The sequence below is a fragment of the Odocoileus virginianus genome, chromosome 18, assembly GCF_023699985.2.
Source record: "Odocoileus virginianus isolate 20LAN1187 ecotype Illinois chromosome 18, Ovbor_1.2, whole genome shotgun sequence".
NCBI classification, from domain to species: Eukaryota; Metazoa; Chordata; class Mammalia; order Artiodactyla; family Cervidae; genus Odocoileus; species Odocoileus virginianus.
In genome coordinates this window covers 16829147-16855692 of record NC_069691.1, presented here as the reverse complement: position 1 = coordinate 16855692, position 26546 = coordinate 16829147, and the positions used below count along the sequence as shown (strand labels likewise).

At 37.6% G+C, this 26546-nt stretch overlaps 1 protein-coding gene and 1 non-coding gene across 7 annotated transcripts in view; one reads left to right on the top strand and one right to left on the bottom strand.

Annotated features, from left to right (window-relative positions):
* PIP5K1B (phosphatidylinositol-4-phosphate 5-kinase type 1 beta) overlaps positions 1–26546 on the top strand; it is a 323645-nt gene that overhangs the window by 224827 nt on the left and 72272 nt on the right. For all 6 annotated transcript variants that reach the window (XM_070480384.1, XM_070480385.1, XM_070480386.1 and 3 more), the window contains 2 exons: positions 14118–14273; positions 18998–19142. In XM_070480384.1, the coding sequence (XP_070336485.1) occupies positions 14118–14273; positions 18998–19142 (301 nt within the window). The remainder of the gene's footprint in view (positions 1–14117; positions 14274–18997; positions 19143–26546) is intronic.
* Positions 14425–14529, bottom strand: LOC139039584 (small nucleolar RNA U13). Its single transcript, XR_011492925.1, has one exon. It is a non-coding gene; the product is annotated as a small nucleolar RNA U13 (small nucleolar RNA).

The following is a 26546-nucleotide window of genomic DNA, read 5'->3' as shown; positions in this document are numbered from 1 at the left end:
TTGAGCATGTTTTCATGTATTTGTTAGCCATCTGTATGCCTTCTTTGGAGAAATGTCTGTTTAGTTCTTTGGCCCACATTTTGACTGTGTCTTTTATTTTTCTGGAATTGAGCTGCAGGAGTTGCTTGTATATTTTTGAGATTAAGTCTTTGTCAGTTGCTTTGTTTGCTATTATTTTCTCCCATTCTGAAGGCTGTCTTTTCACCTTGCTTATAGCTTCCTTTGTTGTGCAGAAGCTTTTAATTTTAATTAGGTCCCATTTGTTTATTTTTGCTTTTATTTCCAATATTCTGGGAGGTGGGTCATAGAGGATCCTGCTGTGGTTTATGTCAGAGAGTGTTTTGCCTGTTTTCCTCTAGGAGTTTAATAGTTTCTAGTCTTACATTTAGATCTTTAATCCATTTTGAGTTTATTTTTGTGTATGGTGTTAGAAAGTGTTCTAGTTTCATTCTTTTACAAGTGGTTGACCAGTTTTCCCAGCACCACTTGTTAAAGAGATTGTCTTTTCTCCATTGTATATTTTTGCCTCCTTTGTCAAAGATAAGGTGTCCATAGGTACATGGATTTATCTCTGGGCTTTCTATTTCATTCCATTGATTTATATTTTTGTCTTTGTGCCAGTACCACACTGTCTTGATGACTGTAGCTTTGTAGTATAATCTGAAGTCAGGCAGGTTGATTCCTCCAGTTCCATTCTTCTTTCTCAAGATTGCTTTGGCTATTTGAGGTTTTTTGTATTTCCATACAAATTGTGAAATTATTTGTTCTAGTTCTGTGAAAAATGCCAGAACTAGAACAAATTGGTAGCTTGATAGGGATTGCACTGAATCTATAGATTGCTTTGGGTAGTATAGTCATTTTCACTATATTGATTCTTCTGATCCATGAACACGGTATATTTCTCCATCTATTTGTGTCCTCTTTGTTTTCTTTTACCAGTGTTTTGTAGTTTTCTATGTATAAGTCTTTTGTTTCTTTAGGTAGGTATATTCCTAAGTATTTTATTCTTTTTGTTGCAATGGTGAATGGTATTGTTTCCTTAATTTCTCTTTCTGTTTTCTCATTGTTAGTGTATAGGAATGCAAGGGATTTCAGTGTGTTAATTTTATATCCTGCAACTTTACTATATTCATTGATTAGCTCTAGTAATCTTCTGATGGAGTCTTTAGGGTTTTCTATGTAGAGGATCATCTCATCTGCAAACAGTGAGAGTTTTCCTTATTTTCCAATCTGGATTCCTTTTATTTCTTTTTCTGCTCTGATTGCTGTGGCCAAAACTTCCAAAACTATGTTGAATAATAGTGATGAGAGTGGGCACCCTTGTCTTGTTTCTAATTTTAGGGGAAATGCTTTTAGTTTTTCACCACTGAGGATAATGTTTGCTGAGGGTTTGTCATATATAGCTTTTGTTATGTTGAGGTATGTTCCTTCTATTCCTGCTTTCTGGAGGGATTTTATCATAAATGGATGTTGAATTTTGTCAAAGGCTTTCTCTGCATCTATTGAGATAATCATATGGTTTTTATTTTTTTATTGAAAGAGTTTGAACTATTTATCTCCCCAAAGCAGTAATCAGTAATTGTAATTAAGTATCTTAGCTAGGTGCTTATTGATGCCATAATCATTACAGTCCAATTTTGTGCTGGAAAAAATTATAAACTGTATAATTTTATAATTTTATATTTTATAAATTATAATTTTATAATTTTATTATAAAATTATAATTTTATAATTTATAATTTTAGCCATATAATATATTGGCTAAATACATTATGATATAATTAAATAATGGGATAATATGAAACCGAAATGATGTATTAAAAGCACATTTAGTCCTTATAGCTTCATTCACATGTATATAGTTATTGGCCTGCATACCTAAATGGACAACAAAATTCTAGTGGGGTATATAAAAAAGTAGTTAGTCTTATGGAATATTCTCCAGAATAGACCATATGTGAGTCCTCAAAATATATATCAATAGATTTTAAAAGATTGAAGTCATGCAAAGTGTCTTTTCTGATCACAACAGAATAAAGAGCAAAAACTAGAAAATTCACAAATATGTGAAAATTAACACATGCTCACATATTCAGAAATGTGTGAAAATTAAACAAACAACTATCAATGGATCAAAGAAAACAGCACAGAGAAATTAGAAAAAACTTAAATGAAAATATGCATTCCAAAAAATTATCAGTTCAGTTGCTCAGTCATGTCTGACTCTGTGCACCCCATGGACTGCAGCATGCCAGCCTTCCCTGTCCATCACCAATTCCCAGAGCTTACTTAAACTCCTGTCCATTGAGTCAGTAATGCCATCCAACCATCTCATCCTCTGTTGTCCCCTTCTCCTTCTGCCTTCAATCTTTCCCAGCATTGGTCTTTTCCAGTGAGTCAGTTCTTCCATCAGGTGGCCAAAGTTTTGGAGTTTCGGCTTCAGCATCAGTCCTTCCAATGAGCATTCAGGACTGATTTCCTTTAGGATGGACTGGTTGGATCTCCTTGCAGTCCAAGGAACTCTCAAGAGTCTTCTCCAACACCACAGTTCAAAAGCATAAATTCTTCGGCCCTCAGCTTTCTTTATAGACCAATTCTCACATCCGCACATGACTACTGGAAAAACCATAACTTTGACCAGACAGACTTTTGTTGGCAAAGTAATGTCTCTGCTTTTTAACATGGTGTCTAGGTTTGTCACGGCTTTTCTTCCAAGGAGCGTCTTTTAATTTCATGGCGCAGTCACCATCTGCAGTGAGTTTGGAGCCCAAGAAAATCAACTCTGCACTGTTTCCATTGTTTGCCCATCTATTTGCCATGAAGTGGTGGGACTGGATGCCATGATCTTAGTTTTTTTGAATGCTGAGTTTTAAGCCAGCTTTTTCACTTTCCAAAAATGTATAGGATGCTACAAAGTCAGTGCTGGGAGGGAAATATATAGCTATAAATGCCTACATTCAAAAAGAAGAAAGATCACAAATCAGTACCGTAACTTTAAACTATAAGGAATTAAAAAAGGAAGAGCAAACTAAACCCAAAGTTAGCAATGGTTGTGTGGTATTTTCTTTTTCTTTACATCAATATTTATTAAATTTTCTATAACAGGTGTGTATAATTTATGTAGAAATTTTTTTAACCATGTTAAAAGAAAAAAAAAAGTATTGTTCCTTATGTTATCATTTAGGTATTTTGTTGTCCAATTTTGTAACAATTTAAAGTGAAAGTTGCTCAGTCATGTCTGACTGTTTGCGACTCCATGGACTATACAGTGCGTGGAATCTTCCAGACCAGAATACTGGAGTGGGTAGCCATTCCCTTATCCAGGAGATCTTCCCAACCCAAGGATTGAATCCAGGTCTCCCACATTGCAGGCAGATTCTATACCAGCTGAGGTACAAGGGAAGCCCCATAACAATTTAGCCATACACAAAAAGCTGAAAAAGTGGAAAATTCATATTTTTTATTTATGTAAGATAGATTTTTTTAATAATATTTGTTGGATATTTTTGTTAATGATAGTGAAGCACTTTCTTTTTTAAGGCTTTTTCCCCCTAATGTTACATATAACATTCACATAATGTCACATGTAACATTATGTAAGTTTAAGGTGTAATGATGTGATGATGTTACATATAACATTTACATGTTACATATAGCATTTTCCCACAATGTTACATATAACATTATGTAAATTTAAGGTATAAAATGTGATGATATGATACATATATATATTGCAAAATGATTATCACAGTTAGGTTACTTTGTACCTTCACCATCCTATATAATTACCAATTATGACTGTGTGTATGTATCATGAGAATATTTAAGACCTACCCTCTTAGCAACTTTCCAGTGGATAATACTGTTTAAGATGTGCAGCATGCTCATTTGACTTTCATACATTATGAAATGGTTATTACAATAGTTTGTTGTTTAGTTGCTTAGTTGTGTCTGATTCTTTGTGACTCCATGGACTGTAGCTCACAAGGCTCCTCTGTCCATGGGATTTCCCAGGCGAGAATACTGGAGTGGGTTGCCATTTCCTTCTCCAGGGAATCTTCCCAACCAAGGGGTCAAACTTGTGTCTCCTGCTTGGTAGGTGGATTCTTTACCACTGAACCATCTAAACAGCCGTTATCTCAGCTAGGTATAAAATTAAAGATAGAGAAAAAAATTTTCCTTGTGATGATAAATCCTAGGATTTACTCTGTCAACATCTTTCCTATGAAACATACAGCAGTGTTAATCACACTAATCATATTGTACATTGCATCCCTAGTACTTATTTACCTTATAACTAAAAGTTTATCCCTGGAAGGTTTTTTTTAATGTATTTATTTTTAATTAAAGGATAATTGCTTTATAATATTGTGTTGATTCTGCCATACATCAACATGAATCAGCCATGGGTATACATATGTTCCTTCCTTCTTCAACCTCCCTACCACCCCATCCCACCCCTCTAGATTGTCATAGAGCCCTGGTTTGAGTTCACTGTGTCATATAGCAATTTCCCACTGGTTATCTCTTTTACATGTGGTAGTGTATATGTCTCCATGCTGCTCTCTCCATTCATCCTACCCTTTCCTTCCCAACCCCACAAATGGTTCCATAAGTCTATTCTCTATGTCTGTGTCTCCATTGCTGCCCTGCAAATGAATAGGTTCATCAGTACCATCTTTCTAGAATCAATTTCTATGCATTAATTTACTCTATGTAATAGGCTCTAAGTTCATCCACCTCATTAGCACTGACTCAAATGTGCTCCTTTTTATGGTGGAGTAATATTCCATTGTATATATGCACCACAGCTTCTTTATCCACTTGTTTGTTGATTGACATCTAGTTTGCTTCCATGTCCTAGATATTGTAAATAGTGCTTCTGTGAACATTGGGATACATGTGTCTTTTTCAGTTATGATTTTATGATTTTCTCAGGGTATATGCCTAGAAGTGAGGCTGTTCAGTCATGTGGTAGCTTTTTATTCCTAGTTTTTTAAGGAATCTCCTGTCTTCCATAGTAGGTGTATCAATTTACATTCCCACCAACAGTGCAAGAGGGTTCCCTTGTCTCCACATCCTCTCCAGCATTTATTATTTGTAGCTTTTTTGATGATGATCATTCTGACTGGTGTGAGGTGATATCTCATTGTAGTTTGGATTTGCATTTCTGTAGTTAGTTATGACAAAGCCTTTGACTGTGTGGATCACAATAAACTGTGGAAAATTCTGAAAGAGATGGGAATACCAGACCACCTGACCTGCCTCTTGAGAAATCTGTATTCAGGACAGGAAGCAACAGTTAGAACTGGATATGGAACAACAGACTGGTTCCAAATAGGAGAAGGAGTACATCAAGGCTGTATATTGTCACCCTGATTATTTAACTTATATGCAGAGTACATCATGAGAAATGCTGGGCTGGATGAAGCACAAGCTGGAATCAAGATTGCTGGGAGAAATATCAATAACCTCAGATATGCAGATGACACCACCCTTATGGCAGAAAATGAGGAAGAACTAAAGAGCCTCTTGATGAAAGTGAAAGAGGAGAGTGAAAAAGTTGGCTTAAAATTCAACATTCAGAAAACTAAGATCATGGCATCTGGTCCCATCACTTCATGGCAAATAGATGGGAAACAGTGGTTGACTTTATTTTTCTGGGCTCCAAAATCACTGTAGATAGTGATTGCAGCCATGAAATTAAAAGACACATTCCTTGGAAGGAAAGTTATGACCAACCTCGACAGCGTATTAAAAAGCAGAGACATCACTTTACTAACAAAGGTCTGTCTAGTCAAGGTTATGATTTTTCCAGTAGTCATGAATGGATGTGAGTTTGACTGTAAAGAAAGCTGTGCGCCAAAGAATTGATGCTTTTGAACTGTGGTCTTGGAGAAGACTCTTGAGAGTCCCTTGGACTGCAAGGAGATCCAGCCAGTCCATCCTAAAGGAAATCAGTCCTGGGTATTCATTGGAAAGACTGATGTTGAAGCTGAAACTCCAATACTTTGGCCACCTGATGCAAAGAGCTGACTCATTTGAAAAGATCCTGATGTTGGGAAAGATTGAAGGCAGGAGGAGAAAAGGAGGACAGAGGGTGAGATGGTTAGATGGCACCACCGACTCAATGGACATGAATTTGGGTAAACTCCAGGAGTTGATGATGGACAGGGAGGCCTGGCGTGCTGTGGTTCATGGGGTCGTAAGGAGTCAGACACCACTGAGCAACTGAACTGAATGAGTGATGTTGAGCACCTTTTCATGTGTTTATTAGCCATCTGTAGATCTTCTTTGGAGAAATGTCTATTTAGATCTTTTGCCCACTCTTTTTTTTTAAAGATCATCATAAAAAAAAATCATCATATAATCCAGTTGTTTTTAAATATGAATGCTCATTAGAAATGTATCTGGAGCCCTGGAGAAAAAAAAGCAACACCTGGGCATTTATATTTTTCAAAAAATTTCAAGATAATTCTGACATGCATCTTCATTTTAAAAAGTGATTGCAGGTATTTCTAATAAATCATAGTTTTGGTGATACAGAGTTCTATTATTTTGCTGAATTGACCAATCATGGATATAATGGTATTAAATGAATAATAATTATATAATCAGAATAGTGAAAGATGTTTATCACATTTCACAATCAATAGTCAAAAACTGAAAGATAATGACAATGGCAAACTATAATGGGAACATGATTAATTTAACTATAAAATAATTACATACAATTTGGGGGGTCAAGCAGCAGAATGTGTTAAGTGGAAGTACATACATGCACGTGTTTTCTTTGGCCCAGCCAGTCTGTGTCTTTTGGTGCATTTAATCTATTTACATTTAAGGTAATTATCAATATGTATGATCCTATTATCATTTTCTTAATTGTTTTGGGTTTATTTTCTGTAGGCCTTTTCCTTCTCTTATGTCTCCTGCCTAGAGAAGTTCCTTTAGCATTTGTTATAAAGCTGGTTTGGTGGTACTGAATTCTCTTAACTTTTGCTTGTCTGGAAAGCTTTTTATTTCACCATCAAATCTGAAGCAGAGTCTTGCTGAGTAGAGTATTCTTGGTTATAGGTTCTTCCCTTTCATCACTTTAAATATATCATGCCATTTCCTTCTGGCTTGTAGAGTTTCGGTTGAGAGATCAGCTGATAGCCTGATGGGAGTTCCCTTGTGTGTTATTTGTCATTGTTCCCTTGTTTTCCCTTGTCGCTCAGTCGGAGATGACTGAGCAACTGAACTGACTTTTTCACTCTCCTCTTTCACTTTCATCAAGAGGCTCTTTAGTTCTTCTTTGCTTTCTGCCATAAGGGTGATCTCATCTGCATATCTGAGGTTATTGAAATTTCTCCTGGGAATCTTGATTACAGCTTCTGCTTCATCCAGCCTGGCATTTCACATGATTGTATTCTGCGCGTAAGTTAAATAAGCAGGGTGACAATATATAGCCTTGACGTACTTCTCTCCCGATTTGGAACCAGTCTGTTGTTCTATGTCCAGTTCTAACTGTTGCTTCTTGACCTGTATACAGATTTCTCAGGAGACAGGTAAGGTGGTCTGGTATTACCATCTCTTGAAGAATTTTCCACAGTTTGTTGTGATCCACACAGTCAAAGGCTTTGGTGTAATCAATAAAGTAGAAGTAGATGTCTTTCTGGAACTCTCTTGCTTATTTGATGATCCAGTGGATGTTGGCAATTTGATCTCTGGTTCCTCTGCCTTTTCTAAATCTAGTTGAACATCTGCAAATTCATAGTTCACATACTGTTGAAGCCTGGCTTGGAGAATTTTGAGCATTACTTTACTAGTGTGTGAGATGAGTGCAATTGTGTGGTAGTTTGAACATTCTTTGGCATTGTCTTTCTTTGGGATTGGAATGAAAACTGACCTTTTCCAGGGAGGGGCTGATGATGGGGAAAACTGGGTCTTTCTAAGGCAGGCTGGGCCTTGCTCAGTGAAGCTTTAATCCAGTTATCTGCTGATGGGTGGGGTTGCACTCCCTTGCAGTTGTTTGCCCTGAGGTGAACCCAGCCCTGGGGTCTACAGGCTAGTTAATGGAGAACTCCAAGAGAGTTTGTGCCAAGGGGGACCTTCCTGGCTTGATGCTGCCAGTGCCCCCATCCCTGTGGGTGAGCCCCTGCCAGCCCTTGCCCCCACAGGAGACCCTCCAACACTGGCAGGTAGTTTTGGTTTGGTCACCTGTGGGGTCACTGCTCCTTCCCTCTGAGTCTTGGTGCACACAAGATTTTGATTGTGCCTCCAAGACTGTAGTCTCTGTTTCCCCCAGTGCTTGGAAGTCCTATAATCAAATTCCACTGGCCTTCAAAGCCAGATTCCCTGGGGATTCCCAGTCCCTTTGTCAGATCCCTAGGCTGGGAAGCCTGACATGGGGTTCTGAACTTCCAGAACAGTGGGAAAACTTCTTTGGTATTATTGTTCTCCATTTTGCAGTTTACCCACCTGGCAGGTATAGGGTGTTATGTTAGTTTGCACCTCTCCTACAGTTTCTCTGTGGTTTTTTCTTTGTCTTTGGATGTGGGGTCTTTTTTGGTGGGTTCCAGCATCCTCCTGTCAATGATTGTTCAACATCTAGTTGCAATTTTGGTGTTCTGGCAGGCAGAGATGAGTGAACATCCTTTTACTCCACCTTCTTGAACTGGAAGGTTGCCCACTTTTCAATTGTGTTGTTTGTTTTTCTGGTATTGACTTGCATAAGCTACTTGTGTATTTTTGGAAATTAAGCCTTTGTTGTTTCACTTGCTAGTATTTTCTCCCATTCTGAGAGTTGTCTTTTCACTTTGTTTATAGTTTCCTTTGCAGTGCAAAAGCTTTTAAGTTTAATTATGTCCACATGTTTATTTTTGTTTTACTTCCATTACTCTAGGAGGTGGGGTCATAGAGGATCTTGCTGTGATTTATGTCATAGGGTGTTCTACGTATATTTTTCTCTAAGAGCTTTAAAGTTTCTGGTCTTATATTTGGGTCTTTAATCGATTTTGAGTTTCTCTTTTAATATGGTGTTAAGAAGTATTCTAATTTCATTCTTTTACACTCAGCTGTCCAGTTTTCCCAGCACCACTGATTGAAGAGACTGTCTTTGCCCCACTGTCTATTCTTACCTCCTTTGTCAAAGATAATGTGCCCATAGGTGCATGGGTTTATCTCTAGGCTTTCCATCTTGTTCCATTGGTCTGTATTTCTGTTTTTGTGGCAGTACCATACTGTCCTGATGACTGTAGCTTTGTAGTGTAGTCTCAAATCAGGAATATTGAGTCCTCCAGCTCCATTCTTCCTTCTCAAGCTTGCTGTGGATATTCAGGGTCTTTTATGTGTCCATACGAACTGTGAACTTTTTTGCTAGTTCTGTGAAAAATGCCATTGGTAATTTGATAGTGATCACACTGAATCTGTAGACTCTGTTTTGTAGTATAGTCATTTTCCCAATATTGATTCTTCCAACCGAGGAGCATGGAATATCTCTCCATCTATTTATGTCATCTTAGATTTCTTTCATCAGTGTCTTACAGTTTTCTGTATACAGTTCTTTTGTCTCCTTAGGTAGGTCTGTTCGTAGGTATTTTATTCTTTTTCCCTGGCAGTTTGGACTGCCTTCATCTAATTACTCCTCGCCTCAACCTCACCCCCAGTGTCTGATAGCCACAGATCTTATCTCTTTTTCTACAAGTTTGTTTTTGAAGTATAATTGATCCACAAAACTATATTAGTTCCTGTTATGCAGCATAGAGATTTGATATTTTTATATATTTCAAACTGATCATCACAATAAGTCTCCTTATAATATGTCACAATGCAAAGATATCACATAATTACTGACTCTTCCCCACACTGTACATTTCATACCTGTGGCTCATTTATTTTGCAACCAGAAGTTTATACCTCTTAATCTTTCTCACCTGTTTGCCCCACCACTGCCACTACCTGCAATATCCGTATTTATCTTTCTTTGTCTGACTTATTTCACTTAGCATAATACCCTCTCAATCTATCCATGAGGTCACAAATGGAAAGATTTCATTCTTTTTTTATGGATGAGTAATATTTCTGTGTGTGTGTGTGAGAGAGAGAGAGATCTTTATCCATTCATCTGTTGATAGGTGGGCACATAGGTTGCTTCCATATTTTGACTGATGTAAATAATGCTACAATGAACATAAAGGTGCATATATCCTTTCTAATTAGTGCTTTGTTTTCTTTGGATGAATATCCAACAGTGAAATTGTTGGATATGGTAGTTCTGTTTTTAACTTTTTGAGGAATCCCCATACTGTTTTCATAGTGGCTGGTCATTTTACCTTCCCACCAACAGTACCTAAGGGTTCCCTTTTTTCCATATCTTCACCAACACTTGTTATTTGTTGTCTTTCTGTTAATAGCCATTCCGGTTGGCAGCTGTATGTCATCTTTGGAAAAATTTCTGTTCAGATCTTCCACACTAATATTTTGACATACTTCCTACCCATCTTTATATCTGTACTTTATGTATTTATACAAAAGTAGTAGCACAGTGGTGTATAGTTTTATGTCTGTGTCCTCTGTTTTTTACATGAGTAGTTTCCCATGTCATTGTATATTGAACAAAAAAGCTGTTTAAAATTATGATACAACATTAAAATTATATGGGTATGCCATAATCTATTTAATGATTCTGTCATTATTGGGCATTTACATTATTTCTCCCTTTTCTAATTAGTATTTTTATGAGCATCATTTTAGATAAATATTGTTTCCAAGCTTATGATTATTTCTTTAGGATAGATTCCAAAAGAAGTATCAAGTGTTTAAAATGCACATTATTGCACAGAATGATTATACCATTCTAGACTTCCACTAGTGCCTATATTATTCTAGTCTTTAGCCAGAATTATTCTTTTTTAATTATGCTACTCTGATAAGGAAAAAATGTTATCTGGTTGTTTTATTTTGCATGTCTTAAGTACTGGTGAAGTTCAACCATTATTCATGTTTATTAGCCATTTTAGTTCCTTTGAGAATTGAACTTCAAAATATTTGCTCATTTATATTATTGTTTACTATTTATCCAAGTGAGTTGTGTGAACTCTACATACTAAATATATCAGTCCCTTTTTCTAAACCTTATTTCATTCTAAGAAAAACTTTTATTTCACATTTGACTGTCTCACTGGTATCTTAAAATTGGTCTAAAATTGAGACCACTACAAATTAAATTCTCTGGTTGTCTTTTCTGCCTAAGATAGAGCATAACATAGTATTTATTCAGCCTGAAATCCTGTGTGAACACCAACTTATGGTTCAGATTTTCTGCCTCTCTTCACCCTTTGCTGTGGTTAAAAACATGCATTTCTTTGTGGCCCCTGGTAGATTTATGGAGGAGATAGTCCTTGGGACCCCAGCTTCAGTGAGTCTCCTGCATGAGATTCCCCATCTTCAGAGCTTTTGCTTTCTCAGCAATGTATAAATTCATGGTGCAGTCAGTGGCATCCTCAATTCCATGACATATGGTGTGAGTTGTCAATCTTTCTAATTTGTATAGTTTATCGTGTTTTTAATATTACAGATCTTTTACTCCTCAGGTGGTCAGATCTTTTTTTTCCCCCATTTTGATCTCTATGTTTTACAACATCTTTATTTGGATATAATTCACATACTGGGAGAGTCACCTTTACAAAGTATGTGATTTGGTGATTCTTAATATATTCACAAAGTTGTAAAAATATTACCACTATCTAATTTTAGAACATTTTCATTACCTCAAAAAGAAACCCATATACCCATTAGCAGTTACTTTTCAGTCCTTCCTCTTTCTAGCCCCTGGCAACTACTCATTTATTTTCCCTCTCTCTCTGGATTTGCCTATTATGGATATGTCATATAGATGGAAGTATCCAGTATGTGGCCTTTTGTGTTTGGCTTTTTCACTTAACATGATGTTTTCAAGGTTTAATCATCTTATAGTACTTTACTTTTTTATTGCTGGATTATATTCCATTGTATGGAAAAAATACATTTTGTTTTTGATTCACTGGTTGATGAATATTTGTGTTGTTTACATTTTTGGCTATTATGCTGCTATGAAAATTCATGCGCAAGATTTCTGTGGACATAAGTTTTCATTTCTCTTGGTATATACCTAGGAGTGGAATTGGTAGGTCAGATAGTAATTCTATTTAACATTCTGAGGGACTGCCAAACTCTTTTCTAAATCAGCCATACAATTCTGCAGTCTCACTAGCAATGTATGAGAGATCCAGTTTTCCACATCCTTACCAATGTTTGTTACTGTCTTTTTATTTTAGACATCCTAGTGAGTATAAAGTAGTATCTCAGTGTGGTTTTGATTTGTATTTTTCTAATGACTAATGATGTTCAACGTCTTTTTTTGTGTGCTTTTTGTCTCTCTATATCTTCCTTGGAGAAATCTCTATTCAAATACTTTGCCTATTTTTGGTTATTTCTCTTTTTATTGTTGAGTTATAGCAAGTTCTTTATATATTCTTTTTTTTTTTTTTGTATAGATAAGTTATCTCAGTTACTTCTTTTTTTTTCTATTTATTTTTATTAGTTGGAGGCTAATTACTTTACATCATTGCAGTGGTTTTTGTCATACATTGAAATGAATTAGCCATGGATTTACATGTATTCCCCACTGTTTTGATGGGATGGTGAGTTTAAAAAAATGTGACTTATGTGTTCCACTTATTTACCATTAAAATCCATTTCAATCAGTTTTTAAACATTCAAAATCTTCCTCCTCAAAGGAAAACAAACTCTAATTTTATCTTTCCCGCCCCTCACTTTAATCAGAAGATAGAATGCCAAAGAGCTAGAAAGTGAACCACCAATTAAACAACTTCAAAGAAAGACACCTGGGGTTTCATGCTTTGTAGCTCTGTGACCTTAAGCAGGTCACAACTTTTCTACTCTCAGTTTCTGGACCCATAAAAGGGCCTACCTCCCTCACATGACCATCTGGATAATTTGAGATGCGGAATGTTAATGTTGGCTTCCAAACTCTCAAGCCCTCTACACATGTTATTGATTATAATTATGTTATGATCATTATAATACTGCTCATGGGACACATAAACCTCCACTTCTCTTTAAGTGGAGAGATTGCCCTCTATGCTTTCCTCATTTGTGTTTCCCAAAGCCCTTCTCCAGTTAAGTTCTTGCAAGCTGCCAATGGGAAGGCCCCTGATGAGCTGTGTAATCTAAGCTCTGAGATTTCCAAGGCCAAACATCAGCTGTCAGGTTACCCCTGCATGCAAACCTCCAAAGGAAGAGAGATACTGCCAAGACCAAGTTCAGGGAAAAGTATAAACAGGCTTCAACTTCCCTCTTCCTCTGCCTTCCAAGGAAATGCTCTTACAATGTTCAGACAAGAAGAATAATTAAAGAGAATATAAATGAAGATGGTCTGGCTGCAGCTGAAGCAGCTCCCACTGACATATCAAAAGTAAAGTCACAGCCTTCAGTGAGCATGACTGATGGTGAAGTACACTTGCCTTGGCACAGGTTTCCAACATACTTCAGAAGTCATAGAATGCTGTTTGGACAAAGATCAGGAGTGAATTATACATCTAATGTAACCATGACCTAGAAAAGACCGAAAGGGTAGGAAATTTCAGTGGAAAGTTGCTAAAAGAAAAAAGCAAACCAGAAGTAACTTGGCTAAATTGGGTAACATAAGTATAAGATTAAACATTGGCATGTTTAGAAATTCCCAGTCCCACGTTAATAAAACTGGGGTCATGAGCATTCTCCTTACTTTTACCATCTGCGTTTATCAACCCACTCAGCCTCCTCTCAGCACTACAAAAACATTGCTCAGAGGAGGAAAAATAATTCTTTAGCAATAAACATTTGAATTTCACCTCAAGTAAGACTACATTTCAAAATCTGAAAAGACAGCTCAACCCGGATTTATTCTAAGACATTTTGATTTAAGTCACTTTGGACAAATAATGTTGTCTCCCTTTCCTTGTGTATGTAAAACAAAGCTCTTTGCATCCTACTCAGATAATGACTAAAATGTTAATAAGTCATAATTTTAATTAAAAAAGACATCTTTAATGTGGTTTTACAATAATGATCTATTCATTTTCTTTTTCTAGCTTTGAAGGCATCACCTTCTAAGAAACGGTGCAACTCCATCGCCGCCCTGAAGGCAACCTCACAGGAGATTGTGTCCTCAATTAGCCAGGAATGGAAGGATGAGAAGCATGATTTGCTTACTGAAGGGCAGAGTTTTAGCAGCCTTGATGAAGAAGGTAAAGAGACAGAACTTAAACCACAAGAATTTTTTCTTTCTTTTCTTCTTTTTTTTATTCATACAAGTAATGTAAACTCACAGTAGAAAAATTAGATGATAGTTTCTCTAAGAAACAAAGTCTCTTAACTGATTTTTCTTTTTTTTTTTTACATCAGACAGATAATGTGCTGGTGTCACAACAAGATTTGCAGGGAGGCATATGTCACGCAGTAGCATGAACACCCAGTCATCATGCTTATCAACTACAAAAGGGTCTTCTTAACTGATTTTTTTAAAGATATTTATAGTAAGACACAGTTAATGTAAAATTTTTGAAACACATAAACAATCTGGTATTGGTTTATGGTTAAAAAAAAATTAGAACATACTAAAATATTCAGAAACAAAGATCTATAATCCCACTACCTGTGGTCTGTGCTTATATATATATATATATATATATACATTTTCCCCCCAAACACACATAGACATTATATACATATGTGAGACAGGAAGAAAAGGGGACAACAGAGGATCAGATGATTGGATGGCATCACGGACTCTATGGACATGAGTTTGAGCAAGCTTTAGGAGTTGGTGATGGACAGGGAAGCCTAGCGTGCTGCAGTCCATGGGGTCGCAAAGAGTCAGACACAACTGAGCGACTGAACTGACCAACAGCATAGCAGTGAACTACCAATTTATTTTGGTCCTTTTTAATGAGTTTAATAGAAGCTTTCTAATTTTCTCCTGGCATGTCATGTTCCTACCTTATGTTAGATTTATTTCTCAAATGGTTGTAGAGATAAAGATAGAATACGTGTTTTCTGGCTTTTCAGATGGTGTATCTTTAAGGTTTGGTTTTTCTGGCTATTTGTTGCTACTGCGTAGACCTCAAATCTTTCTTACTTGCTGACTAGGGCTTCTGGTACAATGATGAACAGAAGTCGTGCTTGTGGGCAGTCTTGCCTCATCCTGATTTTAAAGGGAATTCTTCTAATGTTTAACTTCTGAGAAAGTAGTTTGATGTATCAGATACCCATAATCAAGTCAAGGAAGTTCCTTTTTATTCCTAGTTTCTAAAATTTTTATCAAGAATGAGTGTTGCATTTTGTCAAATATTTTTCTCTATTGAGTTAATCATTTGGATTTTCTCTTCTAATCCTGTAAGAGGAAGTAACATTTTGGATTTTATTATCAGTTTATTCTTTTGGGAATCCCTGCATTTCCTGAAAATTTCTTTTACTTCCTAAAGAATATTAGATCTCTCCTTGGAATTTTCTTTTCCTCAGAGTCTTTAAAATAGTGTGTTCATCCTTGGCCGTTTTGCAGCACTTATCCGTATGTGCCAAGTTGGATTTCTTTTTTTCTCATCTTATAAACCAACTTTTACCCAGATTTAGTGATTTCAACAAGAGTTTACTGAATTGCCCTCTCCTCACTCTGAGTTAATGGCTCCAGTTTCTAACATCCATCCTCTTGCCCTAGCTTCCCTGCGTTGGTATCTCCCTACCACACTGCCTAAGTCTCTAGAATTAACTCATTTTTAAACTGTGACAAACTTTCAGATAGTGTGCTCAATACAGCTTCTGTCAGCTATACTTATATAAACATGTATTTATTGCTTCTAAAGTGTAAGCTGTGAGTCCAGTTGTTAATCTGAGGGAATAAGTATAATAAATACACTACATAGCATCTAGAAAGTCTGGAAACATAGGAAGCAGTGCACAAATCATGCATTTTTTCAAAAGAACTATTGGACCTGTTGCTTTAAATCGAAAGGCACTTCACCAGAAAAGGTCTCTGAAGGTTGAAAAAAAACCTGTTGAGCATATTCTTTGAAACTGTTGACGTATTATTTTTAAATGGATTTATCTGGACAATTCTCTGCATCTACAAAGTTTGCTGCAAGATTCAGTCATTTTATAATGCTCTGCACTTGAGGACTTCCCTTTCAGGGTGCACCAAGTCATCACCAAATGCCCCTCCAGTTTTTAATCATGTTTTCTGTCATTCTCAGTATGTCTGGGTTGTATTCATTTTCTTTTGCCATGTGACACATTACCAGAAGGTTGGCAGCTTATCATTACCTCTATTTATTATCTCCAAGTTCTGTAAGTCAAAGACTAGCAAGGTTTACCTGATCCTCTGGACACAACTTTATATCAGGGTCACCTCAGAAATGGGTCATCAAGGTATCAGCTAGGCTGAGTTCTCATCTGGAGGTTCTGGAGAAGACCCCTTCTCCAAGCACTTCCTTTTGTTGGCAGAATTCACTTCCTCGAAGTTGTAGGGCTGAAGTACCCATGTCCTTGCTATCTGACAGGTGTGGGCCGGGCTCACCCCTAGAGACCATCCTCGTTCCTTGCCACGCAGCCCCCTCCATCTTCAGATGGAGAATTTCCTGCAAATCAGTGCCCCTCACACTTGGAATCTCTGCCATGACAGTGTCTGACCCTTTAGTATAGTTAAAGGGTTCACATGATTAGGCCAGGCCTACCTGGATAAAGGGGAGAGCCTTTGACTAACTCAGAGTTAACTGATTAGTAACCTTAATTAAATCTGCAAGATTCCTTTTGCCACATAAGACAAAATAATCACAAGAATAATATCGCATCATTCTCACAGCTTCTACCCACACTCAAAGGGAGAGTATATAAGGGTGCAGGTCACTAGGGAACATTCTAGATTTCTGCCCTCCACACTAGTTAGATTTTTTAAAAACTGAAGGATATGGGCACATAAGGAAACAGTTCTCTGGTTCATTGAGCTGCTCCTAGGAGTCAACTACCTGGTGTTTGGGTGCTTTCTGACCCAGGCCCAAGTCACTGGACAGGTAGTGTTTTTCTATAATCTATCACTCAGGAAGCCTCTGGTTTATGAAGTCAAGTTGAGTATGCCCAGGACCCAAGTCTGTATTAGCTGTTCTCAGTGCAGCTCCATCCACCTTATATTTAATAGCGATTCATTGGAATCTGATGTGAGTTTGTGTTTCAGATACACTTTTCTATAATCTTGAGAGTTTTCATATTTTTCTGTGTATTTAATGAGAAGGTAGAATCAAGTATGTTGAAGATTGCCAGCCAGTTGTCAACTGCTAGACTTGTTGGTTTTTAAATGTTGAGTACTTGTGTAATTTTATATGCTCATCATCTGTTAGTCATCATGGCAATTCTTTATTTTGATCTGACTCAGCGGTAAAACTGCACCATCTCCTACACTTTAATGTGTCTAGTCTCCTAGTCCAGAGTCCAGGCCTTCTGTGCCTGACCCCCTTTCCCTCCATTACTCACCCCACCTCTCCATCTATATCCCTCAAAATCCAAAGTCCAAAACCTCACACTCATGTAATTGTGCCAATTAGGGTCAATTTCCATTCATACACTTCATGACAGTACATAATTCTGAGCCTATGGTACCTATAAAGGAATACCACAAACACCTTAAGGCTATATTGTATTTATTATCATCTGTTTTAGCTTACTTTGGGGAAAGGATTAAAAAGGATCCACAGTACAGCATAGTGACTCAAGTTAATAATAACTGTATTGCATATTTGAAAGTTGCTGAGAGAGGAGATCTTAAAAATGCTTATCACCAGAAAAAAATTCTATAAGTGTGCGTGGTGATGGGATGTTAACTCAGCTTATTGTAATGATCATTTCACAATATATACTGGGTTACCCAAAAAGTTCACTCAGGTTTTTCATACCATCTTACAGAAAAAAACCCAAATGAACTTTTTGGCCAACCCAATAAACATATCAAATCACTATGTTATATACCTAAAACTGATCCAGTGTTATTGAATATGTATCAGCTGTAGTTCCATAAAATTAAAAAATAAAGTGTCTCCATGAGGGGAAATAAGGTCCAACTATGGAATGATAAAAACAAGATTTGTTCACAGTATTCTATCTCTGGGAATTTATATGTCTCTTTTTAAAGGAATTCAGATCTTTGTGGTTGGTTCTTTAAGCAAAATACTATCTCTGACGGGCTGACCATTGGGAGAGTATGAGTTAAAATGATCCAGATTCAACTGTCAAAAAAAAAAAAAAAAAAATCCACGTAGACTCAGAGTGAGCATAGCCTTGGCTGTTCTTCTTTTCTGATGGGGGATACTCTTGCATGAGTATTTCCATAGGTACCTACATTTTAAAGAAAAATGAGTTTAAAAAAAAGCAGTCTTCCTTGTTAAAATATAATATCAAGAAGAGCTGTGAATAATATTCATAGATGCATATGGGCTCAAACAGGGTTAAGGTCTAGCTGGCTGTTAGTCTCTGAAGCATTTGTTTCCTGGCTCTTAGCAAATCTGAGTTTTTAGATCTGCACTGAGAATCACAGATATGAGCATAGCCTCACAAGGGGGATCAGGTTCACTGTTTATACATTTGCCAATCCTTTTAATCTCTGTCAAATTGTCTCTTCAAGCTCCTAGGAGTTTTTTATGCCATCTTTTGAAACAGTAAATCACTTTATTAGGTTTGAAAAAGAACATTCATAATGTCATTTCCATTAGCCATTTTGTAAATTAGTCCAATTTCCTTTCTGTTTAAGCTGTTTGCAAGGAGCTATTTGCATTTCTGCTGCAGTTCAGAAGAGCACAATTAATTCACAATTTAATTTGCAGCCTGATGTGTAAAAGGAATGCTTTTGACTCACTTAGATTATCATAGACACTGAAACAACATTTATTAGTGAGATTCATGAGGGCTTGTTTTGCTTTTTGTTACCCAGCACTGGGATCCCGACATAGGCCAGATCTGGTGCCTAGTACTCCATCGCTGTTTGAAGCTGCTTCCTTGGCGACCACAATTTCATCTTCTTCCTTGTATGTCAATGAACATTATCCACATGACAGGACTACGCTTTATTCAAACAGGTAATACTTAGTACAATCAAATTACCAATCAGCTATTACCATGTTAATGTCACAGCTAGACCAGCATCTCTGAATGAGTCATCCAGTCATCCGTGACAACCAGGTTGTGACCATCACCTGCCCTGTAAGAAAAACAGAAAATTTGGACTTTTACTGTGGTAGGAGGAAAAACCCTCCTGATTTTTATTCACAGTTAATCATTATGTCCTGTAGAAAGTATATATACTTGATTCTATGGGAAAATATGTGAATCTTTATCATTTTTGTTTTATCAATCTTATGAATTTTTTTAAAGCGAGCACTCTTGGTTAATATTTTCACAAATAGCTACAAAGATACTTGAATATTTCCTTTTTGTATGAGTGATCTTAGTAGCCATGATAAACAGAATAACAGCCCTCCAAAATTGTCTATGTCCTAATCCCCAGCACCTGTGATGCTCTTCCCTTATAGAGTGAAAGGGGCTTTGCCAATATGACTAAGTTAAAGATCTGGAAATGGGAAGAGTATCCTGAATTATCCAGATAGACCCAGCACAATCACAGGGTCCACATAAGAGGAAATCAGGCAAGATTAGAGTCAGACAAGGAGGTGTGATGGCAGAAGCAGAGATCAGAGAGAGAGAAAGATTTGAAGATGCTACACTGTTGGCTTTGAAGGTATACAAAGGGGCATGAGCCAAGGAATGCAGGCAGAGTCTAAATGCCAGAACAGACAAGGAAACAGTCCGCCCTAGAGCATCCACAGAGGAATACAGTTCTTCCAACCCTTTGAATTTTAGGACTCTGACTGCTAGAGCTATAAAATAATAAATCTGTCTTATTTTAAGCCATGAAGTTTATGACAGTTTGCCACAGAAGCAATAGGAACCTAATACAGTGACTCTCAAACATTTACTGTGAATCTGAATGTTGGGGTGGGTTACTGAAATTTCTTAGATAGAAAGTGAATTTTTGTTAGATATTTTTCTAATAAAAAATTAGATAAATAAAATGTTCTCAAACACTGGTTCTAGTAATAGAAAATATCTTTACAAAAAGATCACAACTGTATGAGATTAGCTATTTTTTCTATTTTTATATAGGCATTTCTGTAACTAGCTTCAATTACAGGGTAGGGACTACTGTGTATACCTTCTCAATACTTATCTGTTAAATGTCGAACTGGTTCTTGTTAAAATTCAGCCTTCAAGAATCAAGATCAAATTTGTACAAGTGCTTTTTATACAGTAAGTCATTTCCCCCCTCCAACCTAGCAAGTTGGTTCACCTCCAGAAAGAGGACTCAATATGATAGATTCATTTTTAATGTGTGCATCCTTGTAAATCCTAGCTTGGTCTTTAGCAGGTTAAGATTTGGTAGTTGAAGCTTCTGTTCAGTTCAGTTGCTCAGTCGTATCCGACTCTTTGCGACCCCATGAATCGCAGCACGCCAGGCCTCCCTGTCCATCACCAACTCCCGGAGTTTACCCAAACTCATGCCCATCGAGTCAGTGATGCCATCCAACCATCTCATCCTCTGTCGTCCCCTTCTCCTCCTGCCCCCAATCCCTCCCAGCATCAGGGTCTTTTCCAATGAGTCAACTCTTCACATGAGGTGGCCAAAGTACTGGAGTTTCAGCTTCAGTATCAGTCCTTCCAATGAATACCCAGGACTGATCTCCTTTAGGATGGACTGGTTGGGTCTCCTTGCAGTCTAAGGGACTCTCAAGAGTCTTCTCCAACACCACAGTTCAAAAGCATCAATTTTTCGGCATTCAACTTTCTTCACAGTGAAGCTTCTGTAGAAATTCCTTTTTCTTCCTGCTCCCTTCTCTCTCAGCTAGATACAGGTTAGGTGGTAGCAGATGAGACAGTCTGAAAAAGAGGAAGAAAGGACAAGATGAATTTCAAATCTTGCCTGGACTTCCATTTGGATCACTCTACTCGAGGACCAACAAATAAGGCTCTGTTGTAACTTATTCAACTCATCTGAACTGAAAAAGTAATTTGAGCTTCCTCAAATTAGAAAAATTTAAAGTAATTTATACCTAACATGAACATGTACCTTGAATGTTCAAATTTGTTATGTAAATTAGTCAAGCAGCAGTTTCTCCTGTTCATATGGCCCAGCTGTGAAGACTGTTCTTTTGCTCTCAAATGTAAATAGCAGCTCAAAGATGACTGGAAAGTCACAGGAAGTTCTTTGAAAGGTCAAAATCAATTCTCATGTGAAGCTGTGGTGGTTTCTTTACCATTTGCTAGTGCCCTCATTGTCAGGGCAGATAGTTGGATGTGCTGTTAAATTACATACTAGAATTTTCAGCAAAAATACAAGGGTTTTATATGTTTGTTTTTGGTGGCAGTGGTTGTGGTCAGTCTCTTTACCAGAGGTATTCAACTCTTGGGTATTTATAAGGTTCCTTGAGGATCTGAATCAGAGTTCCTACTAACTCCCAGTCCTTTCTGCCCAGCTTGGGAGATACCTCGCCTGCTCCAGAGCTGTGGTATACAACTCGTGATACCTTTATTTATGCTGATACAGGTTATTATTTAGATGGGCAAAGCATCAGTGTTGTCTATGATGTTTTCCCCTTTCTCTCTCTTTTTTTAAGTGAATTGTTTGAAATTAGTCTTCTGTGGCATTGTATCTCCAAGTTGCAATTTGATACATTTAGCTATCCATCTGGGTTTAGTTGCAAGAACAAGAAACCACTGGGTCTTAAGCAGAAAGGGATTTGATACAGAGAATTCACAAAGTCTCTTAAAACGCTTGGGGGTGCATTGCGCTGTGGGTGGGACATCAGAAAACCTACTCCAGGTACATATCCCAGAGCTGGCCCACTAGTAGCCTTGCAACCTTTGTCACAATCAAGTGGAGGTCCTGCCCGAGGGATGCAAGCCTGAGAAAAGCATGCTGTGAACCGAGAGTATTGTTTAAAGAAACCAACATTTTAAAATCATATCACTAAATCATCACTAAGTAATCATATCGTATTTCACTAAAATGCCCAAATTCTTTTGAAAAATCACTAGTTGTGGCACCACTTGGCTCCCTTGCTTCAGCTGGAGAGGAGAGCATGGACACTCCAGGTCAGCACCCTCTGCTGTGGTCATCTCTGCTCTGGCCTGCGTGATCCTGTGGGCATTTCTGCTCTTCACACATGATGTGTAAGAGAAGTCAAAGACATGCCTCAGATCTTAATGACTGCCGTAGGGAAATCATAAGGAAAAGGTGCAAAAAAGACAGAGGTGCTAAAGAACCTTGAAGAGAAATAATGGTGATTCAACCCCCCGGGAATCAATATGCCTAGTTCCCCACCCACCATGCCCACCCCTAATTACTCAGCAGGGAAACCTTTCCAGCCAATTGAAACGAAGTTGTCATATTTTGTTCCTATCATTTTTTCCTTTAGAGTCCCCCTAGTCCTACATGGTGTCTCTTGAGGCAATACATAAACAATATTTTAAGTCTCTTCAGGCCCACTAAAGTTTAAAACCTAATTCAGACAGCCCGGAAAGAAGATTGATGTTTACAATTCATGTTAGGTTTTTCCCTTTCTTTATGAATCATTTTTATGTTAAGGCAGAGTGGTCAGTTTTCCCACTTCCACATTATACTATACATATCTGTACTTAAATATGAAATAGTAAATATTTCAACTAACAGTTGTCATTGTGTACATCCTTTCAGAATCTTTTAAGTTTGAAAAGTGTCAGTTAGTGCCTGGATGTTTCTATTCCTAAATTATATACTGTAGTGGGCTGCTGTTATCTCTTAGAATTACTCCTTTTCTTTTTTTAAAAAGATTATTCTTTGTGACTTCAAAAATTCCAGTAGCAATTTATTCTTTTTTTTAAGTGTACTCCAAAAATTGACTAGGAGACAAAAAAATACTATCATTTTTAAAGCATATTACCGGGAGTATATATTTTCAAGTTCTACTCAACAGTCCTATGTTAGAGCATGCAATTCATAAGAATACAAAGAAACTGTTATAAGTTCTTGCTTCCCAGTCAAATGGTGGGATTTTAATTCTGAAGTTTTGATTCTTGAATTTTTCTTTCCTAATAAGAATTCTGTTTTTTGAAAGGAGATATAAATTGAGCACTAAGGAATACAGAGGCCAATGTGTTTTATCTCAAAGTTAAGAACAGTTTAGTGTTGTGGAAGTTGGTTGCACACATGAATTTTAATTCTTTTTGTGATTTCCTGCACAGTTGGTAGCAAACGTGAAGCTCTTATTATGTATAAGGATCGAAAGCCCTACTGCATTCCAATATGTTTATCATTTCCCCACCAAAGAAGTCTTTACCATCATCACCACTCTGTCTGGTCTCGTGTTTTGCTAGTGGCTCAGACTGAAGACATTTGAAATATTGTGAGAAGGACGGGTGGGTCAGAGGAAAACCACTGGTCATTCGTCCATGGAGGGCCAGCTGGCAAAGGCTCCCTAAGTGAGGAGCCCAACATTTGCGACCTCAAAGGCTGACTCAGTGGCTCTAAGCACAGTTCTATGCGCTTCCTTCCTGCCAGTAGAGAATGAATGGTAAACCTCAGAGAGGGTGGAACACTTGTCTCTATCTACAAGCTCCTCCCCACAAATTGCTTATCATTCAAATTTAAAGACACATAGGTAGAGCCATCCCAAAGAATGTTAGAGACCCATTATTTTACAGATGTTGTCTAAAAGATAAAGGAAGAGAAATGCAGAGACATGCATTATATGACATATCCAAAGTCACAGAGCCTGCTAACAGGATTTAAATTGGAACACAGGTCTCTGGGGTCCAAGCCTCATGGTCTTTCCACTGTGCCACCTTTCTCATCATGGTCTCTGAAGACCTCTGGTCTTATCCTTGATGTGTATGTTATGCACAGATGGTCAGTTGGGTTTTTTTTTTCTTAATGTGAATTCTGGCCCTCTGAGCATTTTTTTTTTCCTTCACTATCTAATAACTAAAGTATTTCCAGTTGGCAAAGTGGTGGGCTTATGTTAACATCTACCTATGATGTTTATTCTAGAAGTCACTGAGCTGAGTTTGCTTACTAAAAACTTGACAGTTATGGGAACTTTTCTATCATAGTACTAGTTATACTTCAAACCATCAATAATAACTACAAAATAGCTAGTTATTGGGGCTTATTAAGGATTTGTGTTAGGTTCTTGACTCAAGTCACTTCATTCTCATTGTTGTTCATTCGCTCAGTCATGTCCTATTTTTTGCAACCCCATGGCCTACAGCACACCAGGTTTCCCTCTCCCTCACCATCTCCCAGAGCCCACTCAAACTCATGTTCATTGAGTCAGTGATGCCATCCAACCATCTCATTCTCTGTCATTCCCTTCTCCTGCCTTCAGTCTTTCCCAGCATTAGGGTCTTTTCTAATGAGTTGGTTCTTCACATCAGGTGGCCAAAGTATTGGAGCTTCAGCTTTAGCATCAGTCCTTCCAATGAATAATCAGGGCTGATTTCCTTTAGTAATTCTCACAGCCACCCTATCTTATCTCCAGTTTACAGATGAGGGATGCTTAGCAATTTAGCTAACTTTCCTGAGGTCAAGTGGCTAAAAAATAGAGCCACGTAATCTACACAGAGCACTGACAGATAGAGTATTAAGACACAGCCTCAGCCATTCAACAGTTGTCCCTCCCCATCTTCCACATCTCAGACAAGATGGCTTTTAGATGATGCTTTTAATAGAAATTCAGTAACATCCACACACGTTCTCTTCTTCCCTATCTGTTTTGCCTTTTCTTTTTCCATGTGATTTTGAGTAAGGATTTTCACTTTCAAAAATGTTAGTTTTGGTTTCCAAACACTAAAAATATGACATATTAGTTTAAATTCACAAGAAACCTAAAATAGCTGTTTCCTTATGTTTTTATTTTCAGTTCTCCAGATACACTTCAAACCGTTACATGATCATTGAGAGATTTTTTAAATTGAACTATAGTTAATTTATAATATTATATTAGTTTTATATGTACTACATAGTGATTCAATACTTTAGTAGATTATACTCCATTGAAAGTTATTATAAAATATTGGTCAGATTCCCTATAACCTTGTTGCTTATATTTATTTTGTACATGGTAGTTTGTATCTCTTACTCTCCTACCCCTAACTTGCCCCTCCCATCCTCTCTCTCCTTACTGGTAATCACTAGTTTGTTCTCCATATCTGTGAATCTGTTTCTATACTTGTCATATTCATTCATTTGTTTTATTTTTTAGATTTCACATATAAGTGTTAATATACAGTTTTTGCCTTGCTCTGTCTGACTTTTTGCTAAGCATAATACCCTGTACATAGTACTCGTTACATGGTCATAAATAGCAGAAGTTCACTGAGAAGAGACTTGTTAGGTATGTTTCTGCTTGCTTTAGAAAACCCGTATCCTCTGCTGACATAGTAAAGTTATTACTTACAAAACAAAGGGAGAAAAAGTTGGGGGCACAAACTTGCCAGTAATTCCAGTTCTGTAACCATAATCTCCAGAGAGGGACATGCATGCCTGCAGTATCTGCTGAGGCCATGGCAGCTCCTTGCTGTACCTAGATGCCAGCGGGGGGCTCTGCCAGCCCATCAGAAGGTCTCTGTAGCCCTTCTGTTGATGCTAGATTTTGAACCTGACCTTGACAGACCCTTTGTGCTTTTATGCATCTTCATCTCAGTACTCCTGCCTGCAGATGGACCTTCTTGCCGCCATTAACCCCAGTCAGGTTTTTCTCTTTCACTTTCATTATTATAAATAATCAGTTAGGGCATTAGTCCTCAAACTGCCACTTCTACCTCTTGAACATTGGGCAGGTCCCCTTAACTTTGCGCGTCTCAGTTCCTCATTTATAAAATGTGGATTACTATGCTACTGCCCCAGAGCATCATTACAGAGATTAAATGTAATAATCTTTGGAGAGCACTTATCATGCCTCTTGGCACATAGTAAGCAGCTTCAAAATACTCTTTAAAATAAGGGATTCCAGACCCTGACACTTTGCTGCTTCCCCATAAGTCCCACTCTAAGGGGCAAGATATAGTTATTTTTGGCAAAAAGCCCTCATGGAGTTCTCTGTAGTCAGAGTCCTGTCAAGGAAACAGAAAACACACTTGGAATTTCAGAGAGAATTTAGGAAAGGGTTACAGAGTGTGGGAGGCTGGAAGAGTGAAAGCAGGGAGTTGCAGAAACCCAGCTAAGTAACTGCAGGAAACCGCTCCTAGCAGGAGCCCTGCCATGCCACCAGAATCTCAAACTCAGGAAGGAGGCCACGCCTGGGGACCACATGCCCCCTGAGGAGCAGGAACAATAGAGAAGGATGTCACCTACAGAGCTGGGAGAGTGGCAGGGACACGGCCAGCTCCAAAGACAGCACCCAAAGAAGAAAGAAAGAAAAATGTAGGAAGAGACCCAAGCCTTCTCCCTT